Source organism: Varanus komodoensis, unplaced genomic scaffold, assembly GCF_004798865.1.
Source record: "Varanus komodoensis strain SLA01 unplaced genomic scaffold, ASM479886v1 scaffold69, whole genome shotgun sequence".
NCBI classification, from domain to species: domain Eukaryota; kingdom Metazoa; phylum Chordata; class Lepidosauria; order Squamata; family Varanidae; genus Varanus; species Varanus komodoensis.
This window is the reverse complement of record NW_025336334.1, coordinates 3,193,779-3,217,546: the sequence shown is the minus strand read 5'-3', so window position 1 is coordinate 3,217,546 and position 23,768 is coordinate 3,193,779. Positions and strand designations below refer to the sequence as shown.

The 23,768-nt window shown below is 43.6% G+C and overlaps 1 protein-coding gene across 2 annotated transcripts in view; it reads right to left on the bottom strand.

Annotated features, from left to right (window-relative positions):
- The window catches only part of FBLN1 (fibulin 1), a 119,328-nt gene that overhangs the window by 55,108 nt on the left and 40,452 nt on the right, over positions 1-23,768 (bottom strand). For both annotated transcript variants that reach the window (XM_044450842.1, XM_044450841.1), the window contains exons 4-9: positions 22,738-22,930; positions 21,562-21,621; positions 18,991-19,092; positions 18,000-18,137; positions 15,747-15,884; positions 15,376-15,519 (exon numbers count right to left, since the gene is read on the bottom strand). In XM_044450842.1, coding sequence (XP_044306777.1) covers positions 15,376-15,519; positions 15,747-15,884; positions 18,000-18,137; positions 18,991-19,092; positions 21,562-21,621; positions 22,738-22,930 — 775 coding nt within the window. The remainder of the gene's footprint in view (positions 1-15,375; positions 15,520-15,746; positions 15,885-17,999; positions 18,138-18,990; positions 19,093-21,561; positions 21,622-22,737; positions 22,931-23,768) is intronic.

The following is a 23,768-nucleotide window of genomic DNA, read 5'->3' as shown; positions in this document are numbered from 1 at the left end:
ACTGGCACAGTCCAGTAACAGTTTTGGCGCCCAACATGGGGCACCGAGTGGACTAAAGGCGAATTTTGCCTCAAAATTCTTAAGCCTTCTCCCTCAAAGAACCTCTTTTTGGATGGGTGGACAACCGGCATTAGAGAGCTCTCCCTCAGCATTTGGGCTGAGGCAAATTTGGCCGGAAACCTCCACCAGCCGTGAGCAGGGCTTGAGGAAAGGGTGGCTGAGAGGAAAACGAGACTGAGAGAGCTAACCCCAACAAGACAAGGAGTTCCCAGGTAAGAAAAAGCCTCTGGTAAAAAGGGTAACTGCTTGGGGGAAGACCCAGTTCAAAAAGAGGGAAAAGAAAGGGCCTCCGGTTAAGAGTCCGGTGCTGGTTAGAAGCCGGCAAGCTGGCCTTCCTTGGCTGACGGCCGGTGACTCCCAAGTAGAGTTGAACTCTATGGGAATAGGCGAGTTCGAGTAGAATCAGGGAGAGCTCCTTGGGCGGAAGGGGGGAGTTTTGGAAACTCTTCTTGGTATATTGCCCTGGTTTGAGTCCGGGGTGAGCGGATCCCGCATAAGCGCGTGAGCACTTTTGACCAGGGACGCCTGGCAGAATTGACAGAAGTAAAATCAGAGAGGTCTGCTGAAATCCTTCTAAAGGTCTTCTGGGGAATGCTCAGCGCATCATGGGTCAGGGTAAGTCAAAGCAAATGCATACGCCTCTGGGCTGCCATTTGGGTAATTGGGAAAGGTTCAAAAGGAGATTCCATCTCAAAGAAAAAAAAACTAAACATCTACTGTAATTCTATTTGGCTCCAGCATCAATTGGACGGTGGGGCAGAGTGGCCACCTGGAGGGTCTAACAATTTTCAGACTCTTCAACAGTTGCAACTTTACTTTCAACATACCAGTTAACAGCTCGAGCTTCTGCGCAAGCGTTTGTTACATTGACGGTCTGAACTTGCTGGAAAAGTGCAGGCTGGTCCCCACTGGGGAGGACAGAGAAGAGGGAGTAGAACTCACTCCCCTCCAAAAGCTGGCAGTGCAGCATGGGTATGGGCTTTGGCTGGGTGGGAACTCTGGGGATTCTGCCACCATGCCTGGGTGCAGTGGTAGCTTTCATGGCCAGGAGGGCATGAATGGGTAATTAAATCCTAGCCAAATGGCTGCAGTTTGGAATCACCAGCCCTTCAGTTCTTCAAACAGGCAACCTTTAGGATCCAGGAAAAAAAAAAGAGGGGTTTCTCAAGCTAGCAAGTTGCTCCCTCACTCCTAGAGACAGCTCAGCTTGCCATGAGGACTCTGTCCATCTGTGCTTAGATTAGCTACTCTTGAGAAAGCCATAGACCAGCCAGCCTCATTGCTTGAGGTCTGACGTGGTCAAAGGGCTTGGGATTTGGTGTTTAAACTCTGAGTTTGTAATCAGCACTACTGTCCGCTTTCCTCTTCCTCTTTGTATGTGTGTTTGTCTGTGCATGTGCTATTTTAAAATCCCTCCACTTCTTTCTGTTTCTTTTGTTCAATCAAGTTTTGTTCCCCAAGCACATGGGTGCCTGTGCACTAAGCATTGTGTACAACTCCCTGAGAATGTTGCGGGGGGTGAGGTGCAGTTTTTGGAAACTGCTAAGAAGATGCATAGTTAAAAAGCAAATGTACTGAAAGACAGCCTGCAAATGGATCTGATGGCAGTGGCGATGAAGGCAGTGCTGCAGCACGAATGGGGAAAGGCAGGGAGCGACGGAAGGTCCCAGCGCCGCCAGCCAAGATTGGAGTTTCATAGGTAAGGAAGGAATAAGTGTGATGTGCAAACAGGAGCGACACTGGGAAAGGGAATACCCCCAGAACAAGGCCTGGAATGTTGTGGCCACTTTGGAGACTGGGGGAAGAATAGAGAACTCACAGGAAGAGTTGCACATCATCCCCACAACCCTAGGAGAGAATGAGGGTGGGAGATGAGGACATGGATTTCTTGGTGGACACAAGGGCAGTCTGCTCAGTTGTGGCTGTCCCAATTGGTGGGGGGGACACAACAGGGATGCTTGATGATGCGGCACAGGGCATTAGGCCACCTGCCCAGTTGTGAGGCCCATGGAGTGCTTCCTACAGAACTAATTCTTTTTGCCTTCAAATGAGAATGCCAGGATGGGACAAAGAGCCAGCTGTGTTGAACCACCCTCTCTCAGGGGAGGAGGGAATTCACCCATCTTTCTCTCAAGCACTGGCTAAGGACTTGTCTGAATGGACTAGAGACTCTAATGGTGTTTTTACTGCAGTATGTGCACAATCTTTTAATTGCCACTGAGGCCACAGACCAGTGCACATCTGCTGGATTTCATTGGGTCACCGAGAAGACGCAAATCTCACAACAGGTGCAGTATTTCGGATTTCTGACTTTCAAGTGGGGGGGGGGGATACCAGCAGCCTCAGGAGAGGAAGGAGGCGGTTTGTCAAACTCCCCCAAAGCTGTAAATGCAGGCTTGGAAAACTGGCAGTCAGTGCTTTCTTGGGGCATGCATGGCTGTTCCTCAGCACCAGGGCAACTCCTGGCATGGAGGTGCAAAGGGTGGGGGCTGGGGCTGGTCCTCTCCAGCACCAGTCCTGGCAGGCACCTCTCTCCACCCTTCTGTGACACTGGCTAGCTGGCAAGCATCACTCCTTCTCCAAGGCCAGAGCAGCCATGATGGCTGCCCGGCTGTGCCTGGCTATGACTGCCTGCAGTGTGTGAAGCTGTGGCCACTGGCTGGTTGCTGCCTGTGGCTTGCAATGGCACAGGGGAAGGGGGGGCTGCCAGTTTACATCAGCTGACTTGCCTGAGACTGGACTGCCTGGAGATCATTGATGCAGTGGACGGACCATGCCCAGATGCACCTTGCTACACAGCAGTGAGATCTGAGGGAGTGCCTACGTGGGGACACTACACCAGGCTGAGGAAAGTTCCAAAACCACAAGGAGACCGAAGGACCGTGGAACCTATGGAGGACCGGAAGTTCTTGTTCAAACACCAGCCCTGCAAGGAGGGACCAGTGGCGTATCAGTCCAGGATGAGAAGAAGCCAAGGGCCCACAACTGGAGGGGGCAAGGGAGAAGGGTCCTGAAGAAAAGCAGCCTATCGGGACCAGGATCAGGTTCCGGCTTGAAGACTGAAAACAAAGAGACTTGCATTTGCCTAACGCTAAGTAGCCTAGATAATAATGCTGAAGGGAAGAGGGGGAGTTTCTTGGAGTCGCTACTCTGGCTGTGTCTGTTTACTTCTGTCAATTTTGTTACTCCCTTCTACACCATATGTCCTTGTGGAAAGAAAACAGTGGACTTCCTCATTCCTAAGTTTTCAGTTTTAGAATACTGGCTCAGTGTGCAATAGAATGCTTCTGCTTCAGTAGTACTGGTGAAAACCCAGCATGGATTTCTTACACCTGGAAATGTCACATGTCTAGATCCTAACCAAAGACCAGGTAAAACTGACATGCAAATTGCAGAAGGGTGGGCACTGCCATCCCAGGTCAGCCAAAGGAGAGTAAAAAGAAAATTCATATTTGGCTTAAAAAGGATTCCATAGGTCCCTGGGAAAAACAATCTCCATGTGAGGCCACTACAGGCAAGGACCACTGAGGCACAGTGGTCTAGTTTGCTGGTGGTGGTGGACTGGCAACATCTCTACAGCACCCAAGAGAGCAACAGCCAATTGGCACAAGCTGGAATAGGCCCCTGTGTGTGAGGAAGAATTTGGTGCGGTGGCTAGCATGTAGCTTAGTCTTTGCTAAGCTGGAAAGGTCCTGTCTGCAGCTGGAGGGCAACTACATGTGGATGCTTCCTGCTATGCATTATTCAAACAAATGGGGCTGGTAAGTGCCAATTGGTACAACCTGGAATGCACACTATGGGTGCAAGAGAACTTGGTTCTGGCCAAAAGATGGAAGTCAGCAAATATGCCTAGCTCAATGGCCCACATTGGAAATAATTGGCAAATACAAAACTCCACAGGAGAAATCCTCTACAGGGGATCTCTGGACTCAGCTTCACAACACAGGTATGCCTTCTAAACATGGAAACCACCTCGGGACCTTATGGGTTAGTAGCCAGAAGGCTTTCATGGCTTTCCCTACAGAAGAATAGGGCACTGGATACCTTGTCCCCAATCTCTGCATTATTACAGAAGTCCCCAAGGGTGCTTGCCCAAACCGCAGAGAGGTAGTTCAAACATTGTTGGAAGACATTGCCAATGTGGAGCAGGCTATTCATTTCTCTGTGCCATTCTTCCCCCAGTTGGGGGTTTCTCAAATCACCATGACATTAGAGTGCTAGCCTCTGCATTCTCTGTGTTTCTAGTGAAACAGCTGATGCCATTTCAGACATACAACAACTTAGCTCAACTTCAGCAACTTGCTGTACAAAGTTGCTTGACACTGCATTGTTAGCAAGCCAGGACAGGATTTGCAACAATTGCAGAAGACAAAACTGTTTGTTTAAAGCATCTCATTCAAAAGCTCAATGCTTTACAACCTTCTTTAAATTTCATTCTGGTAAAAGTGGATTGGGAGGATTGTTGTTTTGGTTCTCCAACTGAGGCTGGCTACAAAAACTTGAAACTTTATATTTGATTTTTAATGCTTTTCCTCCTTGTTTTGCTTTCTGTTGCTGACAGTGTTTGTCAACAATTATTCATTCTAATATTTCTCAGACTTGCACATGGTAGGCATGTCATGAGCGGGGCCGGCTGGGGCCAGGGGTCAGACTGGATAACCCAGGAGACCCCTTCTGACTTGTTCTGTTTCTATGCTTCTATGTTTCTCTGTTCAAATGGCCCTCACCTGCACCAGCAGTCTGCACCTTCAAGGCAAAGCTGCAAAGGCTTAGTAACCTATCTCCCCAACCATGAGGAATCTGTCTTTTAATAAGAAGATTCCTTTGAAGGGGAGAAACTATTGCCAATTGCAGCAGCCCAAAACACCCCAAAAGTAATTGGCCAGAGAAAGGCCCCAAAAGTAGTTGGCCAGAGGAAGGCCACATAGTGAAAACACCAGAGTTATACTGTCCCAGAAGGGAGGGCAGATAAGAACAAAATGAACTTTGTGTAACCCACAGCTAACACGCTAGCCTGACCTCGAATACAGTAATAAAAGGGACAGTGGAAATTGGTTCTGGCCGCCATGAAAGTTGCAAATGTGCAGGGAGTAAGAACATAGCAAGCCTGTGTGAATCTCGAGCAGATAAGAAATAGACATGGGAAATGTCTGGTCCTTGACAGAAGAAAGGACTCTTTCTCCAGCATGGGAGGGGGTGCATACATTGATGTATCGACGTATTAGATCTGTATTAGGTGACCTAATTGGTTACCTAGGGTATAAAATGCATGTACTGGGGTGCAACTTTGAGACACTGCTTTGGGCTGAATGTCCCCTTTTGTCTCCCTTTATTCTATAGTGCATTAGAATAAAGCTGGTTTTGGCTCTAAGTCTCGTCTCAGGTTCTGTTTGGCTTCGGGTCTGGGGTCCACCAGGGGTTTGCCCCAGCTGTTGACTGGCACAGTCTGGTAACACTTATGACACCCATTCCTATGCCCCAAGTGCAAGATAAAGCTTGCACTTATCCACAATGAACACCATCCTGTTGTCTCCTGCCCACTTCCAAAGTCTGTCCAGATCCTTTTAGATCTGGAGTACCTGCTCCTCTGTTGTGGCCCCTGCCCCAGTTTTAGTATCGTCTGCGAATTTGATCAGCAGACTGGTCGCCCCTTCTTCCATGTCATTGATGAAAAGATTAAACAGGATCAGCCCCAGGACAGAGCCCTGGGGGACCCCGCTTGTCACTGGCCGCCATCCCAATGATTCCCCACTAATGGTTACCTTCTGCTTTCAGTCAGTCAACCATGCCCTAATTGGACAGTGCATTGGTCTATCCCAAAACTCCTCAGTTTCTCAACCAGGATATCATGGGGCACTTTGTCAAAGGCCTTGCTGAAATCCAGATATACCACATCCACTGCGTCCCCTCCATCTAGCCACCTCGAAACCTTGTTGTAGAATGCCACAAGGGTTGTGTGCCAGGACCTGTTTTTGTGGAAACCGTGTTGTGTGGCCGCCAGCCTCCCATCCCTATCTAGCATCACTAGATCTCTTGCTATTACGAGCCTTTCCATTGTGTTTCCTACCATGGACGTAAGGCTAACTGGTCTGTAATTCCCCATGTCCCTTCTACTACCCTTTTTGAAAATTGGGACCACTGACACCATCCTCCAGCCCTCTGGAACTTCACCCATTCTCCACGATGCCTCAAAAATGGAGGTAGGTGGGTGTGAGAGAACCCCTGCCAACTCTCTAAGTACTCTTAGGTGTAACCCGTCAGGGCTTGCAGTCTTTGAAATGGCCAATGCCCTAAGGAGCTCCTAGACTTCTAGTGAGGTGACTCTAATGTGTGCCCCTAAGTCCCTGGCCTCATCTAATCTCCTATGCGGCTCTTCCCCGTCCAGCTTTGAGAAGAACACAGAGGCAAAATAGTCATTTAGCACCTGTGCCTCTTCCCTCATATCAGTCACTGGATCTCCTTCTTCCTTAGTTAGTGGTCCCACTACTTGTCTCCCCTTCCTCTTCCTATTTACATGCTGATAGAAGCACTTTTTGTTGCTCATGATATTCTTTGCAAGTCTCAGCTCTTAATCATCCTTAGCCTTGTGAAGAATCCTGCAACGGGCCTCCTCCTCCAGGTATATCCTTTTGTCTATTTGCCCCAGTACCCATTTCCTATGGAGGTTCCTCTTGCATCTAATCCCTCTAAGCACCTCCTTTTGCATCCACGGCGGCGCTCTCCTTCACCTCCCCACCTTACTAACTAGAGGTATAGTCAAGGCTTGTGCCTCCAAAACCTCCCTTTTGAGTTCCATCCACCCCTCCTCAACTCACTTGCTTTCCAGTAACCTATCCCAGGAGACGTTCCCCAGTTTGACCTTCAGTTGGCCAAAGCTGGCCCTTTTGAAGTCCCAGCTTCTAGTGCTTGATCTGCTGCATGCCCCCATTCCCCTGAACTCAAAGTAAAGGATAGAGTGATCACTTGCATCCAGAGCTCCCCTAATCTGTACTTCATCTATCAGCTCCGCCCTGTTGGTCAAGAGCAAGTCAAGGATGCCCCCCCACCCTGCTTCTAGGAAGCGATGTGACCTGGCTGTCATGGCTGAGTAAATCTCCCAACTAATATCCGGGAGACTGAAATCTCCCATAATTACTCTGTCCCTCCCCAGAGATATCCTTAGAATCTGATCTGTCAGGATGTCATTCAGGGTCTCAAGCTGACTTGGAGGGTGATAACATACCCCCACTGTCAGGTCTCTTTCCCTGTCAAAACCCCTAATTTTCACTCAGACAGCCTCTACCGAATCCCCGTCTGTGCTGCATTCTATCTCACTGCATCCTATCCCTTCCCTGACGTATAAAGCCATGCCCCCACCCCTATTTCCCTTCCTGTCCTTTCTAAACAGGTGATACCCCTCTATGTTTACATTCCAGTCTTGCCTTTCATCCCACCAAGTTTCTGTGAACCCCACCAGGTCATACCCTCCTATTCCCATGAGAGCTTCCAGCTCTTCCTGCTTATTACCCGTGCTCCTAGAATTGGTGTACATGCATCTCAACTCCTTCCCACCGCTTCCTTTCTTTGGAGTCCCCTGCCCTCTCTTTGTAGGAGTCCTGTCAGTCCCTGTAGTACCTCTAAAACCCTGCTCCAAGAGACCTGATCCTCTCCCCACACTTGTCCAGTGCAGACAAGTTTCTGGGGGACCTGACCCCCCCCCCCCGCTCAGTTTAAAGTCTTCTAGACAAAGCTCACTGGAGCATCTCCAAAGGACCTTTTCCCAATCCTTGTGAGGTGCAACCTGTCCTTTGCCAGACGTCCACTGGGAAGAAACCAGGTGCCATGGTCAAGGAACCCAAAGTGTTCCTTCTGGCACCACACTCTAAGCCAGTCATTGACCTCGGTGACCCTCCTATTCCTGCCTGGTCCAAAATCCTGGACCGGTAAGACAAATGAGAAGGCCACTTGTGCCTTAAGGCCCCTGAGTTTCTTCCGCAAGAACTCGAAGTCCTGGTGATCCCACTCACACCCTGCCTGGCGACATCATTTGTGCCCACATGAATCACCAGAAGTGGATGGTGACCCCCGGAGCAAACAAGACGCTCCACTATATCCTTAACATGACGGATGCGTGCACCTGGCAGGCAGCACACCTCCCTTACCTCAAGGTTGGGGTGGCACACCGCCACCTCAGTGCCCCTCAGCAGGGAGTCCCCAATAATGATCACCCGCCGCCGCCGTCTCTTCCCTGTGGTGGTAGGTGGCCATGCCCTGGCCTTCGCCTCTCATGCAGCAGCCCCCTGGACACATGCGATACCAGGCTGGGGGTAATGCTGGTCCCCTGAGGCCTCCTCAGCCCCAACCTCCACAAGCAGAGAGAACCTGTTTCCCAGCTCCAGACTGGTACCAGCATGGCCTCCTCCTCCTCTGGGTGACATGCCTCCATGTCTCCTCGGCTGTTCCTGCCATGGCCCCTCCCTCAACCCTCTGTCTGAGGGGGAACTGCTCTCTCAGCCCTCAGACACCTCACCTCCTCCTCTGGGAGGGTCACCAGCTTCCACCAAGGGCAAGTGTATCCTTGTCTCTCCTGAGGGAGAAGGGCAAACATGTTGCAGCTGTCACAGCGGACAGCAACACATGTGATTCCCAACAAGGCCATCTCCTGGCCTGCAATTGGGAACCCCTCAGAGACCCTATCTTGGTCCCTGGCCTTGTCTGTCCTGCAGTATCCCTCACTCGCCCAGTTCTCCCAGACAGAAACCCACACACACACTCAAGGATAAAATAAAAAAAATAAATTAGGAAAAAAAACAAAACAAAAAAACCCTGTCCCCAGGGAAGGGAGTCCCTGGGCAACCCAGGGCACAGCTAAGGGACGCTGACAAGGGACGACGCAGCAAGGGCTGAGCGTGGCCTTATAAGCGTCTCAGGCCATTGGCCCCACCCCTCTGCTTCCTCCTGGTCCCTCTGGCCTCTCTGGCCCCACCTCCTTTCCTCTCCGCTCTCCTGCCACCCTGCCCAGCAACTACCTTGTCTTCGCCAGTCCCCTGGCCTCCCTCAGCACTCTCTCCCAGCCTCTGCCTCTGTTGCTCCGCTACTCTCCCATTCTTTTATAATCGTTTGAAATTTGGTTAGTTGTCTTTCTTCCTCTTTAAATTTGTCCTCCATCTTTATCCATTTTTCTAATAGAATTAAATTTTACCAATTTAATTTAACCTCTGGCAATATACTCCTTAATTGTGATATATTTTTATCTTATTTTTCCAGTCTTCCCATCTATATATATATGGTTATTTTTAATTATTAATCCAATCCTTTAATTCTGCTTTTGGGAATTTCTCCATTTCGAGCACTGATGTTAATGGAGAAGTTCCCAGGATTAACTGTTGTCTCCATTTTTCTCACACTTCCATTGTATTTTTAAAAAGGAATTTTGAATTCTCTTAATAAACTTTTTAATATCCTTTTTTAAATCAAGATGTCTCTAAGTGATCGCCTACTTCCCTTAATTCTTTTAATTTGATATTGCTCCATATTAATTCTTTATTTTGGGCTATTATATCTGGAACTATCTTTAGTTGGTTTGCAACCCAATACTTTTTAGCATCTGGAATGCCCAACCTCCTTTTTCTTGTGATTCGTACCCTAGTGCTTTACTTATTCTTGCTCTCTTCCCTACATTACAATAAACATCCAATAATTTCTGCATTCCTTTTAATTCATGATCATAAAACCTGATTGGCATAATCCAAAACAAAAAATTAATCTTTGGCAGAATTTTCATTTTTGTTACTGCTGATCTGCCAAACCATGATAATTTTACCTTTTCATATTTTCCTATTTTATATTTTATATCCTTTAACTTTTCATAATTTTTCTTCTTTAATTCTTGACTATCTTTTGGAATATCAATTCCTAAATATCTAATATTATCTAGTATTTTAATTTATATTTTTCTTTTAATATATCCAATTTTTCACTCTTATGATTATATAACATCCTTTCCAATTTTCCCAATTAACTTGCAATTCACTATATTTCCCAAATTCCTTTAAATGTAATAAATACAAATAAATGTATAAATATATTCTCTCTATAGTATCTATTGGAATTTTCTGACATACTCCAATTCCTTCTATCTGTGTGTCATTCCTAATAGCATTTGCCAGTACTTCCATCATGAAAGCAAATATTACTAAGGATAAGGGACAACCCTGTCTCATTCCTCGGTTTAGGATTATTGTTTCTGTAAAATACCATCATTTACAATTATTTTTGCCATATTTTCTGAATATAATTGATTTATTACTTTCTTAAACTTTACTCCAAATCCCATCTTCTCTATTAAGATCTTCATTGTTGGCCATTCCACACAGTCAAAGGCTTTAAATATATCTAATGCTAGTATACTTGCATTTATGTTTTGCTTCTCAATATAATTGTTAATATTTAATACCCTCCCTACCACATCTGACATTTGTCGACCTGTTATAAACCCACATTGATCATTCCTTATATATTTTCAAAAAACCTTTGAAAAATTAAAAGCTTTTCTTTCATTTTGTTACATCTTTCCCCTTTTTTGTTCTTTATTACTCCAATTAATTTTTTTGCTTTTTTTACTTGTGTGGCTCTGGCCAGCATTTTGGAATTTTTATTGTATTTTCATAAAATTCTCTTTTCAAGTAAATGAGATTTCTTTGAACTTGTTCTATTTCAATATTTTGTATTTCTTTTCTTTTAGCTGTTAATTCTAGCATAATTTTGTTTTCTCTACTTTTTCTCTACTTTTTCTCCAACTCTTTAATGTCTTCTAGTCTCATTATGTGTTGCTCTTTTTGTTTTTTTAAATTATATGAATATTTTATTCCTAGCCCTCTTACCACTGCTTTCATTGTATCCCATATTACACTTGTATTACTACCTTTTTCATTTATTTTCCATATATATTTTAATTTTAAAAATCCTTAAATCTATCCTCCATCTATTTGCCTGTCTATAATCATATTTTATTTCCATTTCCATTGTTATCATTGCATGGTCTGATATTGTAATTACTTTTATATCCGTATTAGCTATCTTGGACAATATTTCTGATGTTACAAATATATAATCTATTCTTGTAAAATTTTTATGTCTATTTGAATAAAACTTTTCGAGTCCCCATTTAATCCTCTCCAAACATCTTTAAATCTGTTTTCATTAATAAATCTACTTAAATCTGTATTCTTATATTTTATATCTAACTTTGATGGGTTAGATTTATCTTTTTCTTTATCCATAACCATATTATAATCAACCACCAGTATCACATATCCTCTTTTTAATTCTTCTATTTCTTTATATACCTTGTCATAGAACTCCCTTTGATTTGTATTAGGTGCAAATATATTACCTAACGTCACCTCTTGTCCATAAATCAGACCGTGTATTATAAGAATTCTCCCCAAATGATCCTTTTTTATAGCTTTTATTTTAAATTCACATGTTTTGGCAGGAATAATTGCAACAACCCTTGCTTTTGAACTACCATATGATTTTTTGTATACGTCTGCCCAGTATAATTTTAGTTCATTTACCCCAACTTTCTTCTGATGTGTTTCTTGAAAAAAATATATCTGCTGTATATAAAGATTTTTCAGTTCTGGCTCATTTATGACTTTTTCCTGAGCCATTTACATTCCAAGACACAATCTTCAGTGTTTTTCCCATTCTTTCAATACATTAAATGTTCTTTTTTGTCTCCATATGTGATAAACACTCCAAGACCATAACAACCACCCAAATCAACTTAACCCTACCCCCACCAAATTCCCCACCACTGCTGTGTATGGAGGGCCCCTTGCCCATCTTCATGAGATTCTCTCCTTCCCACTGCTTTGGGCTTTTTTTTTGGGGGGGGGGGGAGAGGAGACTTCCCTGCATAGACCCCAGACACCCATTCCACCCTCCCCTACCATTTATACCCTTTTATTCTATACTCAACATTCTCTTATATTTCAGTAATAATTTCAACATTAACAAATACAATATATTCTATATCTGTTACATCTTCTTATCTTTTTTATCCTTCTAAGTCTCCTCTTCTTTCAGCCTCTATGGAGAGGATGAACCTCCTGCTGCTATGCCCAACTTCTCCTCCTCCCTATCTCTTCTCTCCTTCTCTGTCTTCCTTCTTGAAAATGTATTATGATTTTCATTGCTTCAAATGTATTAAAATTTTCATTGCTTCAGCTTAGACTTGATGCAGCATTTATGAAGTAAGTATCCAGAAAAACACATGACTTCTGCAGCTTATACTGTTGGAACATGGGTGCTGAAAGTGGCATGCACCCAACTTGCCATCTCATTGTCCTTGAGGAACTGCAGTTTGCTCTCACTTGCACTTAACCTACTCCAGAGTAGCAGCCTTGCTGGAGATGAGAACTGCTTGGGACTTCAAGTTCACACAACAAAGCATGCACACTTGGGAACAAGAGAGGAATATTTCTAGATGAAAGATATGAACGATGAGCAATATTATAAGAAAGAAATCAAGGAAATTGATTCAAGCTTAAAAGCTTCTTACTGAACAAAAGGCTGCTTGGCCATGTAGTTTAAAGCAATTAAGGATATTTTCATGGAGCATGTGACATTAACACTAAAACACAACAACTACAACAACTGTGGCACATGTGCAGAATGCAAAATTCTGGAGGTTACTAGGAGGTTACTCCTTTAACTTTTGCATTTTATGCTACGTATTCCTCATCCAGGATAATTCTGAGCATCTTCAGTAATTCCAGTGCTTCCTCCTTTGTATCCACTCTATAATATTTTCCACTATATGCAAACCTCATAAAAATTGGGAACCCCCAACTATATTTTATGGAATTCTTTTGTAATATTTGGCAGACTTGAGAAGAGAGGTATTACTACCACTCTATATGACTCTGGTGCGCCCACAACTGGAGTATTGTGTTCAGTTCTGGGCCCCTCATTACAGAAAGGATATAGCCAGGTTAGAGTCAGTGAAGTGTAGGGCCACAGGGTTGGTGGCCGGTTTGCAGGGGATGCCGTATGAGGCAAGACTGAGGGAACTGGGTCTCTTCAGCCTGGAGAAGAGGAGATTCAGAGGGGATATGTTGGTGACATACAGGTATGTGAGGGGATGTCACATGGAGATGGGTAGAGACCTGTTCTCCCCTGCAGAGGAAGGCAGGACACGCTCAAATGGAGCAAAGCTCAGGGAGCCAAGGTTCCATTTGGATGCCAGGAAGCACTTCCTGACCATCAGGACCCCGAGGGTGTGGAATGGGCTTCCATGAGAGGTCGTTGAGGCCCCATCGGTGTGGGTGTTCAAAGATAGGCTGGACATGCACACGGTGGACATGTTGTGAGTGGAGTCGGCTGGTGCCGGAGGTCAGACTAGATGGCCTGGGAGACCCCTTCTGACCTGCTCTGTTTTCTATGTTTCTATATCTCTTCTCCATTTCAAACTCTCATTACATAGATCAGGAAATACTTGAATCTGATGACTTTCCAGCATAATTGATATCATATTCCATAACTTTTGCATCAGTTGTTCTTTCCTTTTTTTTTTTTTTGCATATGACCAAAATCTGACCACAATGTCTCTCGGAATTTTAACTCCTGGTCTTCTTGGGCCAACTCTATGTATTGAATCGATATCATATCTTGCAAAAGAGACGTCTGGAAGAACAGATTTGGCCCAATGCAATATTAATTGAATCAATTATCTTCATTCTCTTCCCATCCTCTGGATAGCCTTTAAGGTGTGGAGTCGATCTTCATTGTCTATCTCGAATCTCAATCATGCATTTAGAGACCCGGGGGTTTTTTTTAGCGCTTTATCTTGTTCTTTCACCTGAGCTTTCACTTCTATAATTATTTGGTGATTCTCTTGGTTTTGTTTAGCTAATTCTTTTATTCTTCCATCCATTCTCTATTTTAACATCTAATTTCTTCATCTTTTGCATCATTAACACCTGATATCACCTGTGTCTTCATTTCTCTGATTTCTTGTAAAAGTGTATTGGAACTATCTGATTGTGTTGATGGAGTAGTTGATTTTTCCGGTGATGCTCTCTTTTTCCTGTTTCCATTCATCTCAATTCTTTTCATTCACAAATCTGATGGATGAGGTTTGTTAATAGGATCTTGTTTCACCCTGGGTTTTTGCCAGACAGTCTTCAGTTCTCGAGACTGAGATCCCACATGTTCTGCACTTTTACTGTGCTTGGACAGTCTACAACTATTATTTCCAACGAAAAGGAGAGAGCTCTTGAATTTGATGATCTTATCTGCAGTCCACCATTGACTTACACTTTCAACCAATAAATGAATCAGCAGCTGCAATTTAACAATTAGCCAGCAGAGGGAGCTCAAGTATTACAATTCAGATGCAATCCCTTTATGTAATTCTTTGTTTAGTCTATCATGCTTGTTTGTTTTCTATTGCTCATTATTTTCTTATAATAAAACAAGTTAGCAAAAGAGTTAGTTCTGGGATGTCAGTTAGCTTTGATCTGCATTCCTTACAGCTCTGTCCGAATGTTTTCTGTTTCGGCACTTTCTTGGCCTTCCAGCTGCCCGGAGGGAGAGAGGAGAGTTGCTTATCAAAAAAATAAAATAAAAATAAAATCCTTCAAGAAACCAACCTCCTCTTTATCTCCACTTTCCTAGCTGTTTTTAAGCTTATTGTAACAAGTGGCCAGGGTATTTATAACATAAACGCTGTCTCTCAATCCATAAACAGTCAAAATACAGTTTACTCTGGGCTAGGCCCAGCAGCTCCAAATCACGAAAACAACTCTTAGTCCATGTCTGTGTTTCAAATCTTCCCAGGAGATAAACAAGGGAATTGACTTATGTTTTATGCATTTATCCAGTGTTTTGTAATCTTAATTTGATCTTAATCTTTAATTTTAATCATGTTTTTGTCAATGATCAGGAGGAGTGAATATTTTAGCATCTGGAGTCCATTCCAAGCTAGCTCGCCCCTGCCCCCCCTTGAAGTGTTGAACAGAAAAAAGCAGAAGTAGCCTTACCATGATTTTCAGGTTCTCCAGAGGCACCCAGTGGGCCAGTGTTGTGCAGTGGTTAGAGTGCTGGACTACCGTGCCCGGGCAGACCCTGGTTCAAAGCTCTACTAATCTATGAACCACAATGGGTGATGCTGGACCAGAGACTGTCTCTTAGCTTGATTTACCATGCAGGGTTATCATAAGGAAGAGATATACATGCTCATTGGAAGAAAAATGGGATATAATGATGAATGGCTAGACAGTTCTAGCTGAGACAGAATACTGGAGTAGATGGAGATTTGGTACTGACCTACACATCTTGTCCCGTCTTCATTAAGATGGTAGCCTCGTCCACAGTTTAGCACATTCCTGTGGCATGCATAAGAGCCTTCAGTGTTGATGCATGTCTGCCCAGTGGGACAAGGACTATTTGTACTCAAACATTCATTAACATCTGCAATAGGACAAACACTGAATTAAAAGGGAAATATATCTCAGTGTGCTTACACTTAAGGGAAGAAACACTATCCTTAAAATCATGTCTGAAAATGTGTCTTGGAAAAGGCAAAGCATATACAGCAGCAGCAATGTAACTGGGGCAGTCATTCTTTCTGTAGTGAAGGGGAGGCTCAGACACACCCAACTCCATGGAAACTGAGTTTCAGGCACAGCAAATCTTACCAATACAGTTGCCTAGTGCATCTTGTATGAAGCCGCTCTTGCAGTGTTGCTTGGGTCGGCAACGGAAGGATCCTGGAGTATTCTGACAGATAAAATCGGGGAGGCAGTTATGAGTACCAGTCTCACACTCGTCAATATCTGGTACATCACAAAAGAAAGAATTTGTTAGCAGAAGGTCTTGCAGAGCCATCTTGTCATGCTTCACACACAAGCAACATTTAAGCAGGTCAGAAAGAATCTTTTTGCATTCTGGAGCTATCAGTGCATTACAGACTTGGAGCAGCGCTAAATCTTATAGGAACAAATGCAGGGTAGTGCCCCAGCTCCACAATTACCAGGGGCCTGGGACACTTTTAGAGAGCAATCAGTTGGAAGGTTCCAACTGCAAATTCTCACATCAGTTATCCCTGGAAAATGCTTCCTGTCAGATTCACATCTGAATTCAGAGCCTACTTGGGGAAAATCCAAAGCTAACCTATTAAATTGGAGACTTTTATAAAATACATTCAATGACAAAACCAACTTCTATGGAAGTGGGGAAGGCCAACTGATGTTAATCTGTCTATCTATTTGGCTGAATCCAATGGTGTTTTTACATTAACTGAAGGCACTTGTGCTCATGCAAGGCAGAGCATCCAGTCTTTACTTGATTTCTCCCTACCTACTGCAGTCCCTGGCAGCATATAATATACTTTTCCTAAGGGATCCCCAACCCACAGGAGTAACCCTTGTGGGGGGATATTGGGGGACAGCAGTGATTTGGTGAAAAGTGTTATCTACATTGCATGAACAGAGCTATCGTTTACTAGCACAAAGACACTACTGGCTATACCAACAGCATTTTAGATTTGCTTAGTTCTTAAAATTTGCATTTCATTCATCCAGATCAAAACAAAGTAAATCACGGTTTAAAGAAGCAAAGATATAATGCAGCTAAAATTAAACATGTTGAAGACCATTTCTTTCATAAGAAGGATGCTTAATGTATGTCATTTCTTTTATTTAATTAATAGAACTGAAATATGCTCAGCTTCAGCAGGATGACATCAAAATGATTTTGCCAGGACACACACAGCCAAGTTCAAAGCCAAGATGAAACTTGAACACAAGCTTTTCAGGTCCAAGACTAATACTATGTATTATATCACATGGTATCTCTCAGTGCCAAATGCAATAATAAATAAAAATAAGTAATTGATTCAAATTAATAACCCCCAAAGACTACAAAGATATTAATTTATATACTACATGCCTTTACATATGTGATAGGACAATGGTAATCCAAGAACTGCAGGGCTGCACTTGAGCAAGCAAGTGTGTTGCCTTCTGCACAGTTCTCACTTCCACTTTGCATCCTGCTTCTCAAATATCCCAGGAACGCCCCATTCCTGAGTTGTTTGATATGATGTGGAAACCCAGAGTTGAATGGAAGTGCCAATTCATAATCATGGTACAGACCAAGGTCAGGAACCAGAAGAATGAGTGAGGCAGAACAAGGACATGGCCGGGAACAAGCCAAGGATTGAGAATAAAGACGAACAGAGGTGCAGGCACCTTGGACAGGATAACAGGGTAGGAGGCTCAGTACAGCAGGGTACATGAGACAACAGGAAGCAGATGCAGCAAGGGTCAGGCAAGAGGCAGGAGCTGAGCCACAGCTGGCAGAAAACCCTGCATTGCCGAGGCAATACAACAAGGCAGGAAGCAGGCAGAAGAGCAAGACAAGATGGAAAGGCAAGAAACATGGCAGGAATGGCCATGCAAGGTGCAGGCACTGTAACAAGCAGAAAGACTTGTGCTGCTGAGGCAGGTTCTGGAAGGAAGAGCTTGTTCCTATATAGCTGAGAAGGAAAAGGGCTAGAAGAGAGAGATGATGCGGATTTTCCCTTTTCCACTAGAAGTTATGCCATATCCTTATTCCACCATGCACATTGTCAAATGTCTCACTTTGCCTTTTAAGCGACAAGCACATTTGCCATGTACACATTGGGTTTTGCAACATTAAGCATTCTAAAGTGTTATGAATATAAATTGTGTCAGATAGGTATGTCCAATGCACATTGCCTGGAAGGAATGTAAACAGGTCTCCATTTCTCACTTTAAAGCATTTTACATCTGCAAACACTGGCATATATCTGGCAGGCATGGTGATCAAGTACTAACATTTAAATTTGCAAGGGCAAGATGATTTATCATCTGTTACTGTCGTCCATTTTGGTATCTATTTTTTCTAAGGGAATGTCTGAAGCATACCTTTGCAAAGGTTCTTCTCAGTTAGTTCATAACCAGTTCCGCAACTTGTTCCTCGCTGACAGCGGAATGAGCCTAGTGTGTTGATACAAATTTGTCCAATGCCACAAGAGTTGGGTGAAATGATACACTCATTAATATCTAGAAAGAATTCAGATGAAAAGGTTTGAAATAACATACTCATCTTACTGTTCCATTATCAGGAAGTCAAAATTTTAATGCTATCATAACATGCAGAATTAGGTCCTCAGTGTGTAAAAAACCCCAACAACTTATTTCTGATGCAATCTTTTAAAAATAGAGGGTACCTGATTGTGTTCAACCAACAAGACTGACTGTTAGTGCAACAGAGATTTAGCAGTTCTTAAAGTAACACTTATTTTCAGATCAGGACAGGTCAGCAAAGTTAGCTTATCTGAGTCCACACCTGCAGGCTATACCTGAAAATAAGCTATTAGCATTTAGCCTAGCAAAGCAAGATGTATCATCTCCCTCTGCATATTTGTCTTTCTCAAAAAGTGCTGCATGCTTACCTACCAGGACCTTCTCTACATGCAGCTTTTGACCCACCACTTTACCAAGACTTCTGGGTGCTTTGTAGGATTAAGATCTGCTCTTTTACATGCAGGGCTTTTCATCAGTGGGCTTTCTTTCTTTACTTTTCTATATGTTCCATTACACAACCACTAAATGCACTGTGGCACAGCAGAATTGTGGAAATTCATGAGCTGTTCATTCACTTCATTTTAAAATACTTGTCCTTCCTTGCTCTAAAAGATAGTTGGGGGAAATGCTTGGAAAGCATGGGAGAGGCCCTGCAGGGTGGTGAAGGCATCTGCAAACTACCACGACAGAAGAATCATGAGTGCACATAAAATGCCTTGTGTAGAGAAGCCCTAGCAGTACTTGAACAGTGCGAGAATACAGTCAGAGCTAATCTGTTAAATATCACATACACACAGACAAAAGAAAGCAAACAATCATCTTTCTTTACCTTCACAAGTGAAACCATCAGACTTAAGCTGGTAGCCCATAAAGCAAGAACAGAGGAAACTGGAACCCGTGTTCCTACATTGCTGGGTGCATGGACCGCCCCCTATGAAACCAAGGAGAGTTGTAACTGAGTTGTAACTGACCATAGCAAAAGGCACTTATTCTCCTTAAAGGTTTCCCATGAAAAAGTCAAAGATCAGCATCAAACATTTAAACTTTGCTACTACAGTATCTTCCATTACTTTCTACCTGAAAATGAATGATTTACAGGTTCATAATTGGTTCAAAATCAGAGCAGAATACTTTGTGTTGCAAAAGCTAAACATAATCTGCATTTTCATTGTTGTTTTTGTCATTGGCATAAAGTAAACAAAGGAGCTGGAACATTGCTCATGAAGTAAGGAGACCATGAGGCATAGCCAACATGGCTGTTCTACAGGCACGGATGACAGGAATCAGTCCATCCATTCTACGTGTCTAGACAGCAATGGCAGAGCTAAACTACTGCAGTAAGCTTAACTATAGATGGGCATGTTTGCACATGACACTAAGCCACCATCGTGTGCTTGTTGTTTGCTGAACAGTTCACGGTACATCCAACAAACAATCAGGTTTGCTATGAGTTGTTCTCCTTGCTTCCCCCCACCCTCTCCAACCAGCTCCATGATGTACACCAGTGCCCTGGGAGGCAGAGCCAGCCTTGTTTCTCCGTTTCAAGTCTGATTACCACTCCTTTTTGTCTGCTGCCATTTTTTTCAGAGTCTTAAAATTTCATTTGCTTTAAAAACACACACAAATCTGTCTTCTGAACATTGTTCAAATGTGCTTGTTAGGTTGTTTGATGATGAGGAGTGCTATGACAGCTATCTGATATGTATTCTCTTGTCTGGACACTTTTCTTGTCTGTTTCAGCTGTCAAAAGGAGTACCAAAGTGGAGGAGGTAGCAGGTCGACCAGGTGAAACTCCATGTAGTTTGAGCCAGGCACAGTTGCCAAGGAACCAATGGCCAAGTTGACAGTTGGAAAGCACTGGAAGGCAGAGGAGTGGCAAAAGAAGGGGCACAAAAGGGTGTGGGAGGGGGGCAACAGCTTCTCCTTGGCAATATAACCCTTGTGTTTTTGAGTGTTTTCAGTGCCTTCCACCATTTCAACACTTTTCTGACCCTTCAGCTATTTGAGAAAAGGGAGATAGTAACTCCCCCACTGCCATGCTTTTTGTAGTCCTTTTTGGAGCACTTACTACTGCCATTCCCAGACAGTTGCCCCCACCAAAATAAAAAAATACAGAAACATCCACAAATGAAATGGCTGGGAAAGAAATAGTGCGGAATTGTGCATGCTGGCAATAACTGGTCTGCTAGTGCAGGTGTGCACCCTACCTCCTGCCTGGTTACTTTCATCATTTACTTCCATTTCTTCCAGAAGTATGCTCAAATATGCCCCCAAATTTTTAAAACCCTCCAAGGATGGAAAAACAGGACAGAACAAATAGAGTACCAGTAGTATCTACACACCCCATCCCACCTACCTCCAACAGGGCTTCCTTCATTCTGCCCCATGCAGCAGTCTTCCAAAGGTTTAAAAAAAATGTCAGAAAACCCCAGCAGTACCTGCTTCAGTAAGGAACTTCGTGAAGGAGCTTCAAAAAGTGAGGATGCTAGTAATTCCCCTTTCTGGATTAGTTGGAGATTTGGGAAGTGTTGAAAAAGTGGAGGCACTGAGAAGTGTCAGCTCAACACTTTGAAGTTTTTTAAAAAAATTAATTTTTTTAATCTAAAACACAACCCAAAAAAGAGAAAAATGCAACAAAAATAAAAACATATACTTCAAAGTGAGAGAATAACTTTGCCAAGGGGGAGATAGTCTCCCTCTCCCAGTTTTGATGCACTTAGTTCCTCAACCTTTTCCTCCCATAACTGTAGCATATTCCCCTTTGACAGCTAAAATTGAGAAGGAAATTGACCAGGCAAGGGTACACATATTGGGCAGGTATTTGTAAAAGACTGAATACATTTTTAAAAACATTACAACCCCAATTGCACATGCTAAGGCACTAAACATAAAAATTAAAAAGGGTGATGGTTGTTCCAAAGTGCCCTTTTGGCACTGGTTGGAAGGGCCGTCATTGGTGAGACCATGAAAAGTGAGTGGCAGGGCATCTGCCCCTCTGGCCCAGCAACCCATGGTAAAATCATCCTACTGAGTTCAGAAAACACAACAAGGTGCCATGACTATGAACAGTCCTAAAAGAAGCCATAGGTTCTCAGTGTGGTTTGTCCGTAAAAAATAAGCCACCCTGCAGACTTCATGCTGGGTTCACAGAATAAAACAGCCAACCATGGCTGACCTACTCATGCTGCGTTGTCATGTCATGCAAACTGGAGCAATTAGATGTTTCCCATAACACAACTCACTGGGCCAACAAAGGAAAGCCTGACTAAAAGCTAAAGGATGGCAAGCTTAGGTCCAACAATGCAGAATCAGGCATATCAGCCATAAACTCACAAACTGGCTTTAGGCAAAGTGCTATTCTCTCTCTGCCTGCTTCCCTCCTGCTTATGAATTAGCTCACCTCTGCAGCGATCATGAAGGTAAATATCTTCAGGGTCAATTTCCACTGGTGATACTGTATCTAAAGAACAAAACAGATATTGGAGGTAGAGAAGAGAGAAGTAAATTCTATTAAAATTAAATGGATTTTAATTCAATTATTTAGACTGGTTCTTCTTGATCTGCCTTTTTATTGATTTGTTTTAACCTTGAGATTTGTATATAGTGGTTTAAGACAATAGGAATTATCACATAAAGACTTCTGCCTGGCATTCTCTCCCAGTGAAGCTCTCTTGCAGATTCCATCACAGGATAGTCAGATTTAGGTTGAAACCCATGCCTCTGAGGGAAGTTGAGGTGATATTGGACCTCACATCTTCATATTGCTAGTAGATGTTACTATTTTTAATACATCTGCCCATGTGTGTGCACACACACTCACACTTCCCTGCATGTATGTGCACAAAGCTTTTATATGTAACTTTAGTAGCATGAGCGCAGCCATAGGGATGGCAGCTCACAACCTCCCCAATCACTAGTCATATTGGTCCTCCCCAAATGGGTCCTTCCCAATCATTTGCAGAACTGATTACTCCAGTGACTTTCTATACATTGTTCTAGACAACTCCTGTGTTCTGTGAAAGGATCAGTAACAAAGGACTAGCTTCAGCAAGAAACCATTTGCTACCCAGTCTCTTTCTAGTCCAATGCAGCAGCAGGGGGGCAGGTACAGGGAGGCATAACAAGCCCAGAAAAGCACATGGGGCAAACTGCTGCATGCCCCAAGAATCTATGCAATGTTCATGGGACATATAGCAGATTCCTCAGGGATTCCTCAGCAGACACACCAAAGTGGGAACAGTGTTCTTCGGAAATGGATCACATGAAAATCACAGCCTAGGGGTACCATTTCCTTAGACAAGAATATACCAAGGGTGGAAAGTAAGAGCTTCCCTTTTGTGTCGTGTCCCTGTGCCACTGCAGTAACACTTAGATAGAGGATTCATACTGGAGAGGTAAATGGTGTGTCTCATTCCCACAGCAGCACTGCTGTCCCTGAAAGCCAGAAACTGCAGTCTGACAATGATAGCCTTGACCAGAATTCAACTGTCTATATCCTATAAATGTTGAACTCTTTCAACAAGTGGCAACCATTTTTCTTCCACTCATTTCCAGAAATAATGTTATGCTGCTTTACCTTGGAAAGATGTTCCTTGGGGCAGCTTGTCCAGTTCTTTGTTTGGGCCATCAACAATTAAGACTTTTTCTTGCTCTTCAACACAGCAAGCTCTGAAGACCAATCCACACTGGTATCCCATCAGCAAACTCTGCTCACAGCTGTCACCTTGCCTCTGGGCCACCTTCCCCATGGAGCAGCAGTAGCAGCATTTCTGCCAAAGCACAACTGGCCCATTACCAAGGAGATTTACTGTAACACAGTTATCAGCCAAACAGTTTCTCTCTTGCAGCACAATGGCCCAGTTGTCATGAGGTTATTTATTAATTAAATACTACTTTCAGCATTTATACACTGCCTTTTGACCAAACCCCCTCAAAACAACTCACAGCATATTGAAAAAAATCATTTATTATAACATGATTGACATCTATAAAACTACCATCTAAAAGTATGGCAGCCATTAAGGCAATATCAACAGTATACATATAGCACAAGGAAGAAAAAATTTAAACAGTCAAACTTCAGTGGTTGTTGTTAGTCACGAAGTTGTGTCCGACCCATTGCAGCCCCATGGACAACATTCCTCCAGGCCTTCCTGTCCCCCACCATCCCCCAGAGTCCACTGAAGTTCATGCCGACTGCCCCAGTGACCCCATCTTAGCCACCTCATTCTCTGCCATTCCCTTCTTCTTTTGCCATCTATTGTTCCCAGCATTAGGCTCTTCTCCAGGGATTCCTTCCTTCTCATTAGGTGGCCAAAGTACTTGAGTTTCATCTTCAGTATCTGGCCTTCTAAAGAGCAGTCAGGGTTGATCTCCTCTAGGACTGACTGGTTTGATCGCCTTGTGGTCCAAGGGACTCGCAGGAGTCTCCGCCAGCACCACAATTCAAAGGCCTCAATCCTTTGGCGCTCAGCCTTCCTTACGGTCCAGCTTTCACAGCCATACATTGCAACTGGGAAAACCATAGCCTTGACTATACGCACTTTTGTTCACCAGCATCAAGAGGCTCTTTAGTTCCTCTTCACTTTCTGCCATGAGAGTGGTATC